General features: G+C 39.6%; 2 protein-coding genes across 2 annotated transcripts in view; both read left to right on the top strand.

Moving 5' to 3' along the window:
* Positions 1-241, top strand: part of LOC149042530 (uncharacterized) — a 10,538-nt gene extending 10,297 nt beyond the window's left edge. Inside the window, exon 8 of the mRNA XM_089213143.1 lies at positions 1-241. This exon is cut by the window's left edge and continues 278 nt beyond it. Coding sequence (XP_089069269.1) covers positions 1-241 — 241 coding nt within the window.
* Positions 242-5,704: 5,463 nt separating this feature from the next.
* On the top strand, positions 5,705-8,286 carry LOC149042529 (uncharacterized). Its single transcript, XM_089213105.1, has 2 exons — positions 5,705-6,178; positions 6,283-8,286. Exon 2 carries the CDS (start codon positions 6,638-6,640, stop codon positions 7,346-7,348), a length of 711 nt encoding a protein of 236 aa, XP_089069231.1. The 5' UTR covers positions 5,705-6,178; positions 6,283-6,637; the 3' UTR covers positions 7,349-8,286.
* Positions 8,287-14,239: the final 5,953 nt, after the last annotated feature.

The following is a 14,239-nucleotide window of genomic DNA, read 5'->3' as shown; positions in this document are numbered from 1 at the left end:
ATTACAGAACGAGTGCAACAAAGAAGGGTTCAATGTCGTTTGTACTGAGAAAGGATATTCTAAAGCCAGAATTGGTATTGTTAGCAACGGCGGGAAAAACTGTGACTCGTGTGACTCAAGAATCGGATTTGGCACGGGAGGAAGCCCTGACTATTCAAACACGTGCGGTAACGAGGCCGGTGTTTCTCCAGATAATGGATACAAACACATCAAAGCCATGGGATACATCTTGGTACAATAAATATGGCTCAGTTTTCGCAAAAAAACACTTATAACAAGTGTAATAGTCATTAAACAGATTTTTCCTGTTTCCTCAGATAGTGACTTATGTCCGTGTATAACTTTGGTTTTACCCTAGATCAATCTCTAGCCATTCTTTCTACTAAGTCTAGAAAGGTAAATTTGAGATACCAAGTTGAACATTCTTTCATGTAAAACGGCATATCAAACAGCATTCAAATATTCTGATAACAAAGGTGTCCAACTCGCTTACTTTGTCGTAGAACTTATTATTGGTCAGTAACGTTTTCCATTATTATCCTAAAATTTCAGAAGGTGTATCCTTTGAGGAAGATAGGCTGTTGTAATTTCTTTTGTTTTGGTTTTCGACATCCCTCCCATCCACTGAAAAGCTCAAAGCCTTGCCTTTCATATTCTCGGAATCCATTGTCCTCTAAAAGAATTAAACAATTGAAAATGAAAAAAAACAAACACTTATTAAACCCTTGACTCCTAATAGAGACAAGCACCTAATTTCTCTTACCTTATCACCCCTGGATCAGACATTAAGGTCACTCAAATCAAGGAATTGATCACCGACTAAATCTCTCAGTGGACTGTTAAACTAATTCTCCTCCTCTGCTCCTCAGAAAACATAAAGGACGGTGTGGAAAAAATACATCCTGATTTTAGGGCAGATAGGGTTAACCTTGCAATGGATTGGCATCCCACCCAACGGGAGTTGGAGGCACAGTACAGGAAAACTCTAAGGGCCCTCGTGTAAATAACAGGCCCTTAGTTGCTCGACAACAACAAAAGCTAGATAAGCTCTGGCAGGAACAACACTTTTTCTTATGAGCTGATGTTACCTTTCACATAATTTCTATTTCTCAGCCGGTTTATGTTATGAGAGCAGTCACAATGGTCCTAAATACTGTTTTGTCAGCTGCCTAATGTGTATAAATTGAAGTAACCTGGAAGCTAGGGAAAAATCCCAAAGAAAGTTTAGCACGTAACAGCCTGAAAAATGTTTAACATCAATTTTAGCTAAAAAAAAAATTAGAAATAAACCTATTAAGGAAAATGCTCACAAGAAATGCAAACATGGAAATATACATGGAAAACATTTCACACAAACTTTTTACAAGGAGAGAAATGTTGCATTTAGTTATTTTAACTTATGATATCTCATACACCTGTATTATTATCTCTTAAAAGTATAATAAATATGGTAGAGCAAAATTAGCCTATAGCCTCTTCTAACATTCAGGTATAGCATTTTTAAAACGTTTTAAATAAGAACCTACTACTGTGGGTCCCATGTACCCTGTCACTCCCTGGATCGCAGTGTATTTTCTCCCCACCATTTGCTATACATTTCTTTCAATGTTAGTTCTGAGAAGGTGGTAGTAAATTAAAGATCGCTTTATCATAAGGTTGATAATTTTCTTTACTCTCATCACCTGTTGGTTTATAAATTTATTGATTCTGTTAAGAGAACCTACTCGTTTGTTCTCGTTAAGAGAGCAAACGTGAAGAGGATAATGTAGAATTTTCTAGCATCCAAATTAAACCAGCATTACACCGGTTTTACTTTGCTTCATTAAGTGAATGGTCTACAAAACTCTAGACACCCTCTCAATCAATCAAATGCAGTAGCTTAAAACCAATCAAGACTTGATGGTGAACATTTTCCTGCATATCAGACAGTTTGCATGTGTTCAATTTGAGAGTCCATTGCCTTTTTGGGTTATTGTTCTTAGGTCTGACAGACCCCTGTGATAACCTTTTTGTTGGTTTTTATGTCTTTTAAGTAGAAAGCCCTCAAAAAACTCTAGTTTTGGTTTAAAAGACTTCAAGCAAAGGATGCCATGGACTTAAATCAAACTTGATCTCACAGGCATTGATGCTCTCCATCTCCATGCAAGGCCATGAAGTAGTAATTTTCATGTAAACCTCATAAGGTTGCAGTTTTAATAAAAAATTGATCATAAAGGGCCAATAAGCTGGAAGTTTATCATGGCTGGCTTTTCACTGAAAACAAATTGACCTTAAAGCTGTCCTTTTTTAGCAGCACACTGGTCAAAAACTCTGACTGGGTGATCCTAACCTCTTAAAGCCACAGGTCTACTTTCTGAACAGTTGCAGACACCCACACCACAGGCTCTGTAATGATGTTTGGTATCACTTCCCTTGAATTCAGTTTGGCAACAGTTACAGGCTAAAATTTGAGAGTCTGGTACCCAGTATCCTCGCCTTGCTGCTTTAAAGATGAACCCCTTCGGATAAACAATGGCTTTTTTAAACACCCACAGCAGACTGAACAACTTCTGTTACTTTTCTGGCAGCCACTGATCCAAGAGGGTTTTCAGAATACAGACTGTGGTCATCTTGAGGGTGCACAATTTCTTGAGGAACTTCCTCTTCAAGAGCATGGGATAAATCACTGTTCAAACGAGCACAAAATATGTATCTAATATCGAAGAGAAATCAAAACCAAACTCAATCCTTTAACTCACGATGTAATCGTTAATTCTTCCCTTTAGCTGCTACACAATTCTCTCTAAATTAATTACAAGAGTTTGGTGTTAGATCAAGATGAAAACGTATACCTGATATCTTTGTGCACTCTCATTACCTGTTTGCTCGATAACGTATGGACATCATAGATAGAAGTTACATGTTAATCACTTCAGGGAGTTAGGGTTCTGGATTAGTGTTTTACTGTTAATTCATTTCAGAAGACAACCTTACTTTAAGTCTCATGTGGGTTGAGGCTGAGCCTCCACAGTTGACGGTTTTCCAAAACAGCAGTCACACACTCTCACTGGTTTCTCACCCCAGCCTCGTTCTGGTACGGGTTTCTTATTGGTTGAACATGCATCACAGACCCCACCTCCATATGCACGACAGTGGTGCTTAGTCTTTCCATCGCTGAATATTTGACAGCATACCTGACAAGCCTAAAAGATAATAAGTTAAGACATTTTTTTAAACTAATTTGGCTTTTAAATTTGTCTCAACCAAAATTTGGTAAAAAATGACGCAGTCTTGAAATTTTTAATAGCTGTTATCTTTCCTGGTTTTGGTTGATTAAAAAACAAGAATTTTTAGGAGTCTACAAGTACAAAGCACAGTTGAGAAAAACTACACGACTGCAGCTAATACTGCCCTGCATTTTCAGTGTAGTGCAGAAGATGACATTTAATCTGCTGGGATACTGCCAAGTGAGAGGTTTTGCACGTATGAATAGAGGGGGTAAATTTCACATAAAAGAAGCTGTGGCACTGCGTCAGTGGAGGGTATTACAAGATAATTTAGCCTAATCAACTGTGTTGCTAAGGTAAATTGGCCACTGTAAAGGTTTCATAAGCTGTGTAGATCACAAAAGTCTTTTTCTTTAGTCTATTCTTTTTATACAACCACAGGACGAAATTGCAAGAATCCGTAAACGGAAACGTGGCAGAAACATGTTAAACCGTTCTGGAAACACGACGGATAACCTGTGTTTCCGTTACCGGTTTCGTGACGTTTTCTCGCGTTTCTGTTGCTGCGTATACAACGGAACCGGACCACTTTTTGTGCATGTTAAACATAACTGAAACATGGAGTTGCATGTTTCCGCCACGTTTCAGAAATACGGAAACATGTGATTTCGTCCTGTGAACGACACTGATTACAGTAAAAATTTTTTCGTACGCTGTGCAATGTAACGTTGCGTAACGTAGCATGTATTTAGAACGTACTGTTCATTGAGACTATTAGTTTTACTCAATAATTCCGCTTCCGATCATATTTCATATTATATTTCTTGCAATCATATTTTATCGTATGGCACTAAGTGCAGCCTCTTCGCCGTTTGGCAGTAACTCAGCTCTATTTCTTCAGTCTCGCAACAAATGTAAGTTTTGGTACTTTGTAGGCTTCATCATTATTTTCGTTGTAATTTTCCTAACTGTATTAAGTTTTAGCGTATTTAGTTTAATTTAAATTGTAATAGGTTTTCCCTCGTTATTTAGTCAACAGTTTTAACCGATCCTACCAACTGGTATCAGAGATTGTTGAAATTGAATGTATCATAAAGATGCGTTAAAAAAAATGTCTGTATTTATTGCTGAAAGTCGCCCATGGAAGCCACAAGCTGTCATATTGAGCCTTAGACTTCATCGTGTATGACCGTAGTGTACAGAAAGTTCACTGGAAACTGAGCCAAATTTTTTCTTACTTACTATTATTTCAGAATTTGGGACCCAATAATCTTGGACCACTCTGTCTATGATCCAGTTGGTCACTGCCTGACTGGAAGGAGTATTGAAGACTGCTAACTGCATCATCGACATAGTTAATATGATCCAAAACCGTCTGGTTCCATGGCCACCATCCAGCTTAGCAAACATTTGCTAAATGCAAAAAGCGTGTTGCAATAAAAGATGCAAAAGAATTTTTTCTTTATAAAATAGCTGGAACTTGCTGGTCAAAACTTTTCATTTAATACACCTGTCATCCTAAACACCCTTATAAAATTGAAATTTGTTTTAACTTTATTTTATTAAAAGAAAGACCGCACTTTTTATTGCTTTACTGCCGTAATAATCCTATTGGGATGTTGTGAACACTAGGAAAGTTTAAAAATCGCTTGCTTCCGGCTCGTGATTAACAATTTTTCATGTGTTCTCCCAACATTCTGCATGGTTATTATAATGATGGTAAACCAATAGAAAGTGTGGTATAATGCTAAAACAGAACACAGGAATCTGTTTCTCCAAGCAATGTCACAGATTATAATGAATTATTTGGAAAAATTGGCTTAATTTATCGTTCGTGGTCGAGCTTTAAAACTTACCCCAGGCCATGCATGGCGAAGCTCAGTCCGGGACCGCAGTCTTAACTGGGTCCTCATTTTCAAACCAGTACTGACGGCTACTATAGATTACCCCACATCCTTAGCACTCCAGAACAATACCTGACCATAACAGATTTAATGAATCTGAGGTTACAGTGAAAACTCAATGAAATTGAACCCTTTACACGCTAACATGAGTGTACTTATTCTTCTTACTGTTCCCTGTAAATTAAATGGTACTGGCAAGGTGAATTTGTTTAAAGGAGCCCCCCTATTAGGAGTCATTCGTTTCATTGCATGACCTTGAAATAATTAGCTGCTAGTCACTCTTAGGGGTCAAAAGGTTTAAGACTTGTGCATCTATTGACCTAAGAAATTTAATGCTGGCACTGCACATTTTTCTATAGGAACCAGACTAATTTGGCTTCCTAAAAATACAGAGTTACATGTATATGCAAATTTTTGGGTGCCCCACCAACCACATATTGCAAGTTCTAGAGTTTAATGATAACATTTCAATATTGGTACAAATGATGTTAGTTATTATTAATACACCACTGTAACTAAATATATTTTTAAAGTAACTGTTGACATATATATATATATATATATATATATATATATATATATATATATAGAAGGCCGAAACAGTACTGTCTGCAGTTAGATATAGCTCTTTGGCATACAAAGCTTTGCTTTCATGTCCAAATTGAGCACTCTACTAGGATGAGTCATTGCTGCTAGCATTATGCATGCTCACTAGTTTTTCTAGTTTGAGCACTCTGGCATGGCTTAGATGATCCCACATATGTGAGATCACTTGAGGTGGCTATATAGTCTTTCCTCCATCCTAGCATCAGCACTGCACTGATTCGGCCCAGAAGGCCGAAAAAGTACTGAAAGCTTCTCGGCCTTTTGGGTAAGGTTAAAAGGCTTATGAAAAGTTTATTTTCCTTGCTTTTGCAGCAATTGGTCAACATGGACAGCCAGGAAAGTGAAAATATCAGCCAGTTTACTACAGATAACTCGGCAGCGAATCCAGGAGACGTCGTAGACGCAAGCGTGGTAGAAGGTTCACAGTCCTGGGGCGCAGACGTGGAAATCGAAATCCCTGAGGTACTAAAAAATCTGGAAAATAAGGGTGTGAAATTTCAGGCCGTGCCTTTTTTGAATGCTCCTAGTCAAAGTAGAATCACGAAGGATCGCTCTATTTATTTTAGCGTTGATACAACCGTCACATCGCAAATAATTCTCGAAGCTTTTGACGCGGCAGAAATCGATATTGACGCTATCACCGGAATCCAGAGAAAGGCGTCCAATAGATCTTGGATCGTGACTTTTAAGAGCCGTGCAGCTAAAGAAGCCGCTCTTGAAACACCTTTTGTCGTGATTGCCGGTCTCAAAGTGTTCCTGGGCGACTGCGAAAATCGTTTGGTCCTCGTCAAGATCCATGAAGCCCCCGCTGAACTACCCGACACTGCCGTGATTGGCCGACTCAGCCACTACGGTCGTGTCCTTTCATTTCGGCGCGACAAAATTGCACAACATATCGAGAATGGAGTGAGAACGGCTCGAATGGCGCTACATCGAACTATCCCTGCCAACATCAACATAGCTGGTGAACCTATCAAAATATGGTACCCAAATCAGCCAAAAGCTTGCCGGAATTGTGGAGCTACTGACCACATGGCCAAAGACTGCTCTGCAGTCCGTTGTTTTAATTGTGAATGCCCTGGGCATCGAGCTCAAGAATGTAAAGACTCGCCAAGATGTTCCGTTTGTTTAGCGGACAACCATTCCATGCCTCAATGCCCCTTCCTGCTCTTCAGCGCGAACGTCGATAGTGAGCCAACGCCACCTAAAACTGAAGAGGAAAAGAAACAAGAGCGAGCCCAGCGCGCCAAGGAAAGAGAAGAAAGGCAGAAAAAACTACAACAACAGAGAGAACAACAGCGACAACAAGAAGAACAACAGAAATTACTAGAAAAGCAGGAACAGCAAGAACAACAGAAACAACAAGATCAAGAGAAACAACGAGAACAACAACGCGACGAAGGTAGAAGAGAACGACCAAGAGAACGAAGAGACGAGCGAGGGAGGGACGATCGAGAAGAACGAAGAGATGACCGGAGAGACGACAGAAGAGGGAGAGATAGAAGCGATCGAGATTATTATCGCGGCCGCGATGACCGCGATAGATCTTCCCGCCGTGACTACTCTGGCTCCGAAACTGATGATGATGGATGGGAGAGAGTTAAACCTAGGAGAAGGCGGTACAGATATTAATTTTTTATTTATATTCAATGGGTAAGCTTAAAATAATTTCTCTAAATGTGCGAGGACTCGGGTCCTCCAGTAAAAGTCGAAAAATTATTCAAGAATTAAATTATTCAAACTGTGACATAATCCTTTTACAAGAAACACATGTCTCATGCAAAAAACAAGCGGAGGAATTCGAAATACTCTGGCGCGGCAAATGTCTGTGGTCCTTCGGGACTGGCAGGTCTGCCGGTGTTGCCATCCTCTTTTCTCTAAACTTTCCAGGCAAAATTATCCGCTTTTTGACTGATTCCGAAGGAAGAATATTGAGCTTACTCATTGACTACTATAATTCTAAACTAAATTTAGTAAACATTTACTCTCCCAATACTATTTCGGATCGTAAAAGTTTTTTCTCTTGTCTGCACAATTACTTTCTCCCCCAAGGGGACCTAGTGATCGGGGGAGACTTTAATTGTGTGGACAATGTCCTAGATAAATTAAATTGTTCCGCCATCCTATTGTCTGATCAAAAACTTCTCCGATCCCTTTGTGCTGACTTCTCACTTACGGACATTTGGCGCAAAAACAACCCGCGCAAAGTAACTTTCACCTGGTCTAATAAAGACCATACCCAGGCATCTAGAATTGACCGCTTTCTCGTCGCTAAAGGCTTAACCCTAGTAACGAAATGTAATATTCTTCCATGCGTATACGACCTATCCGATCATGACTTTGTAAAAATTGAACTAACGACTAACCCTTCTAATCACGGTCCTGGAATTTGGAAGTTCAACAGCTCTTTACTCTCAGATGTAGAATTTAAAAACATTATGTCAAAATCGATTAACAACTTTAAGCTTAAAATCCCCGAATTCGCCTCCCTCCGCGAATGGTGGGATGCTCTAAAAATTGAAATCCGCAAAACAAGTATTTCATACTGTATCCGTAAACAGAGAACAGCAAATGCCCAAAGAATCCTAATTACTAAGCAATTAACCCATGCTAAAAACGCTTTACATTTTAATCGCTTAAATAACCCAGGTGTAATTAGCGATTTGGAAAGCCAATTGTCCTCTCTGATCTCGAAAGAAGCCGAAGGAGCTAAAGTCCGCTCCCGAGCACAATGGTTCGAAGAAGGTGAGAAACCAACACGCTATTTCTTCCGTCTGGAGAAAAAACGAGCTGACATGAATAGTTTTGAATCTTTTTTTGACGAGAACGGTGTTCTCAGAAGTTCTCAAAATGATCTTGAAAGAATTTTAACCAATTTCTACAAGAATTTATTCACCCAAGATCCTCTTGATATGCGAATTCAAACTGAAATAATTGACGGTCTCGAATTTTCACTGACTGATTATGAGCGCAATCTATGTGAAGGCCCTTTTTCTAATAAAGAATTACTTACTGCATTGGAAGGCCTTCAGACCGGCAAGTCACCCGGTTCTGATGGTCTCCCAACAGAATTTTACTCGTGTTTTTGGAACGATTTGAGCGAATCTCTCCTTTCGGTTTTGAACGAGGCCTTTCTTGCTGGCTCCCTCGCGGATAGCCAGTACGAGGGCCTCCTACGACTCATCCACAAAAAAGATGATCGACGCCTCGCAAAAAATTGGCGCCCAATTTCCTTGTTAAACACTGACTACAAGTTAGCATCTAAAATCATCACTGAACGACTGAAAAAAGTCATGAACTCCATCGTGCATTCAGACCAAACGTGCGGCGTGGTCGGCCGCACTATCTTCTCAAATTTGGCCTTACTTCGTGATGCCCTCGACATGATTGACAAAACTAATGAACCGGGTATTCTCATTTCCTTAGATCAAGAAAAAGCTTTTGACCGAGTTGACCACGAATTCATGATGAGAGTATTGCGTAAATTTGGTTTCGGCCCCTCCTTTTGTGGGTGGGTCGAACTATTTTATTCTAAAGCCTTCTCTAGAATCATTGTTAATGGCTCCCTGTCCCCCCCTGTCCACTTAAGAAGAGGGGTGAGACAAGGATGCCCATTATCTCCTCTCCTTTATGTGCTAGTTTCAGAAGTATTATCAACGCAAATCCGTAATTGTAAAGATATTGAAGGTTTCCTGCTCCCCGGAGCAGGGGGCCTTCAATATAAAATATCCCAGTACGCTGACGACGCTACTTGCATCTTAAAATCCGAAAGATCTCTTTCTTCACTTCTCCGAGTCGTATCAAAATTTGAACAAGGATCTGGCGCTAAACTGAACACGTCCAAATCTGAAGCAATGTGGTTAGGAAAATGGCGAACTAGAATTGAATCTCCCTATGGCCTCAAATGGGTCACTAAAATGAGAGTGCTTGGTGTTTACTTCTCAAACGGCCTCGTCAACGTCGACGACGACAATTGGCGGGCCAAATTAGACAAACTAAGTTCGGTTCTAGATCTTTGGAAACAAAGAGACCTGTCTTTTATCGGTAGGACCTTAATTGTAAATACTTTAGGCGCAAGCCGTTTATGGCACGTTGCTAAAGTCATCCCCCCACCCCGTTGGGTGCACGATAGCTTTAAGTCGATCATTTGGCCTTTTATCTGGAGAGGAAAAATGGAAAATGTTAGTCGCGATCGCTGTTGTGCGCCCCCATCATCCGGGGGCCTCAACGTCGTTAATTTTAAAGCTAAGTGCGCTAGCCTGCGCCTTTCTGTTTTTTCCAGTTTAAGGGATGACTTTGGCACATCCAAATGGCATTACCTAGCTCGATATTTTTTAGGACATAAGCTAACTATTCTAGATCCCCGTTTTTCTTTTCCCACCAATTCTGCTCCCTCTTCCCTCCTTCCTTCCAATTACTACCGCCTTTGTCTAGATAATTTCCGTACCTTGCATCAGAAAACTGGTGCCTTACCTGATTTACTCACCGGTAAGAATTTATATCTTTTGTTGCTTGACCCCGTCTGCGTTGCACCCCGGTGCTCCGGTTTTTGGGCGTCTGCTATGGACCGCCCCATCAATCGTTGGGCCTGGGTGTGGCGCAAGTCTCGCCTAAAGCTAATTGAAAACAAGAAGAACGATCTAATTTGGCTATTGATCCATAGAATGATCCGCGTAAGATATCTCCTTAAGTCTTGGGGATACATCAATAATGACAAATGCGCGATCTGCGGAAAAACGGAAACTATTGAATACTGCTTCTTGGGATGTCCCAGAGTTGTGAAAGTCTGGGACCACTTCTCCCCCCTTTTCCGTGCTCTACTCGACTCCCCCTTCTCTATCTCCCCTGCATCTATCTACTACCCTTTTTCCCTAGACCAATCTACCACCGCTATATCCTTATCTAACTTTCTCAAGGCAACCATCATATATTGGTGTTGGCTTGCCAGAAATAAAGCTACCTTCGAAGGTTCTCTTTTGAGCTCCAACGCGATTATAGACTTAATTAAGAAAGATGTCCAACTCAGAATTCTTAGTAACGACATTGATACCTTAAGGAATTTTTGGTCTTTTAAAAACGTACTTTGTTCGGTCGACGCTGGTAAGCCCATCTTCTTCCCCTCTCTTGCTCCCCCCTGAACCTTTGTATATAATAAAGTTTGTTAAATCTCGCCCATGGGGGGTGCTTACTCCGGGCTACAGGCCCGCGCGCTGTTTGCGCCCCACATGGTCTGAAATATCTCTTTGTAAATAGTAAATAGAAAACTTTTAAATAGAACTTTGTTACCTCTTACAGGTGGGCGCTTACTCCGGGCTGTTATAGCCCGTGCGCTGTTCGTGCCGCCTGTAAGAGAAAATATCATTAGTTAATTGAGACCTGTAATTACCTAAATAACTCATAATTTAATTCGAATACTTTGATCAATTAGAATTGTAAATAGATATCATTGACGAAATAAAACTGCCTGGTCTCCAGGCTTTTATATTTTAAAAAAAAAAAAAAGTACTGTCTGCAGTTAGATATAGCTCTTTGGCATACAAAGCTTTGCTTTCATGTCCAAATTGAGCACTCTACTAGGATGAGTCATTGCTGCTAGCATTATGCATGCTCACTAGTTTTTCTAGTTTGAGCACTCTGGCATGGCTTAGATGATCCCACATATGTGAGATCACTTGAGGTGGCTATATAGTCTTTCCTCCATCCTAGCATCAGCACTGCACTGATGAGGCCCAGAAGGCCGAAACAGTACTGTCTGCAGTTAGTTATATATATATATATATATATATATATATATATATATATATATATATATATATATATATATACTTACATATACCACGCAGATGAAAAGTGCTTTGTGTGCACGCACAATTCGCTAGTGCGAAAGTCAATAGCAAGTACTATTCACCTCTGCATGCGATAAGACCAAGTTGCCCGTGAAGAGTTTAATTTCCGACTATCTTTCAGTTTATTCAAGAATATATATTATTTTTTTGGTATCTGTATGATAAATACTCATCAATAGCACTACACAGTGTCATTGATGGATATTTACTGAGCTGCAAAGCGGCGAGATAAATATCCACCTCATATGATCTCCACTTTAGTGAATAACTCTTAATTATATATAATATGAAATAACAATAATAAAAATAATGACGATAATCATTGGATAGTACTGTTGTTGTTGTGAATTAAGTGTGGAATAATCCTTTATGCACAAACTGTACATCGTTAACCCCATCCTTTTTAATTCCTTGCTGAGTATATTTTTGAAGCACCATAATTCTAAGAGAAAACAAATTTAGAAGAAAACAAGATATCTAAATATTACTTAACAAATAGAGAAGCCTTGACTGTGCTCTGTTCTGTTGTAAAGCACACAGGAAGCGGCTAGAGCACGAAAGAAGTGTAGGGAGAAACACTCGACCACGACTCCCAAGCATTACGACCAATTTTCACAACAAAATTTATTTCCGAAGCGAACAACAGTGTCGTCAGCATGCTCTATACTCTCATAAAGTACGCTACAATAAGCCAATCAGAATCCCTGTTAGAATGGACCACAGTAGCTTTGACACCGGCATGATTAGTATGAATTTTGACAGTTATGCCAGTTTGGTTATATTTTTCATCATTCCTCTTTTGTTTTGTTTTGTTTTTGATCTCGAAACTTTACTTACTATACAAGTGTTAGCTGTGTTTGATTTTTATTACCGCACATAAGCTTGCCATTTAACTAAGCGTGAAAACCTCTAAAACTCGGACTGTCCATTTCGTTTTCTCCCGGAGCATTTTCGTTCCTGCTCACGTTGTAATAACGTACATTACAGCGCCTGGCCTTATAAAAAACCTTTGTTTGGTTCTTCTGTTGCTACTTGCCGGCTCGCTTGTTCCGAAATTTCACTTTCAATTAGCGAAAAAAAGCCAGAGAGAAGTCCCGGGAAAGGTCAAACATAGTACAATTTGACAGATGGCGTGACAGCTTTAGCTCAGCTCTATGCTCTGTACTCTCATAGAGTACGCTCTTTTAACCAATGTCAACACGCGTTATTTTCAAATTTATGATAAAAATAATTATTTATTGCAAGTGCTTACCCAGACCACTGGAGGAACACATTTTTGGAACAACCAGATTCTGTTTTCCCTTCTCCTAACAGACCTTTATTCGAAAAAGGAAAGAAAGTATTGAAAAATTATGCATGTCATATGTGAGGTTAATTTCCGATTTAAATCAATATCATGGAAGGAATACCAAAAATAAGTGTGACTAGCAAGGCAGAGAGTAATTTAAGGTTACTTCCCACCTTCAGAGGCCGAAACAATCGTTTTTTTTTCTTTGACTAAATCGAAATCAGACATTTTACCTAACATCTGCAAAAAGAAAAATTTAAAAATATCAATAAGCGTCTCACTTATTTAGAAAAACGTATTTTCAAATAAAAGTTAATAAATTAGGAAGGTGTTATAATCTGGAAACTGAGCGAGTCCCCTGAAAGTGATGCCATGTTATTTGCATATTTTGTATACATCGCGCACTTGAAAAAATTTTCACGTAGAAGTGCAGTGCGTTCACGTTGCGTTCATCGAAAAATCAAAAGCAGAAAAAAGTCCTTGGGCTAGGATGAACAAAAAAAGGGGCCCAAAGAAGAAATTAAGCGCACCATTCCTCCAAGAAAAGAATAATATCCTTGCTGAAAGCGATAAAGGTTCTTGGTTTGACCAAGAGCCTCTGACAAGCTCGGCAACTGCTGAAGTTCCGCAACGTGCGAATATCATTGGAGCAAGCAGCTTAAAAATCAAAGTCAATGCAGATCGCAAACAAGATTGTTCGTCGGAATCTGACGGAACCGATCCAAAAGCACAAGCAATCGCCCCGAATCGTAATTTCGAAATCATAAATAAACCTACCCGAGTGAACTAATTTCAGAAATAAGGGTATTCCTTAAGCTGTCTGAAGACTCTTGGTCTTGCTTTTCGGCATTTTTTCCAGCTTTGCCTTTTTTATCGTGGGTTTTTTTCCTTTTTTTGCCTTTGGCAACTTTGCCCATTATATTGTCGTCCTCCCCAAAGTTCTACAGAGCCAAAAAGAAAACCGCATTTACCATGCGATACTTTTCGCGGGAATTCTTGATCTATTGTCATTGACGTCGGAAGGTCCCGTTGTCCCATTGGTTTGCGGTTTCAGGAGGCGACATAATCTCCGAGTGTGGCGAGAGTTGATTACGAACATTTATGAGCTAAAACCTCCCATTTGATTTTGAGAGGAGTACATCCACTTTGAGCGAATTTATAGCATATTTAGATTTGACCGATTCTCGTGAAATTTCGCCGAAATATTCCAAGGATAATGAAAAACAAAAGTGTGTTTTCAAAATATTTTTCCCGTACCGTCCAATTACGCATCACGTCTCGCATATTTTAAGCTACTCCAACTTCAGATGGGATACATCGACAACCAATCAAAATATAGGAAAAGCCCGATACACTTTAGTTAATTGATGCCTTGTGAATAAGACTTTG

The sequence above is a fragment of the Pocillopora damicornis genome, chromosome 7 (assembly GCF_964200805.1).
Source record: "Pocillopora damicornis chromosome 7, jaPocDami1.2, whole genome shotgun sequence".
In the NCBI taxonomy this organism is placed as follows: Eukaryota; Metazoa; Cnidaria; class Anthozoa; order Scleractinia; family Pocilloporidae; genus Pocillopora; species Pocillopora damicornis.
This window is presented reverse-complemented; position numbering and strand designations above follow the sequence as displayed.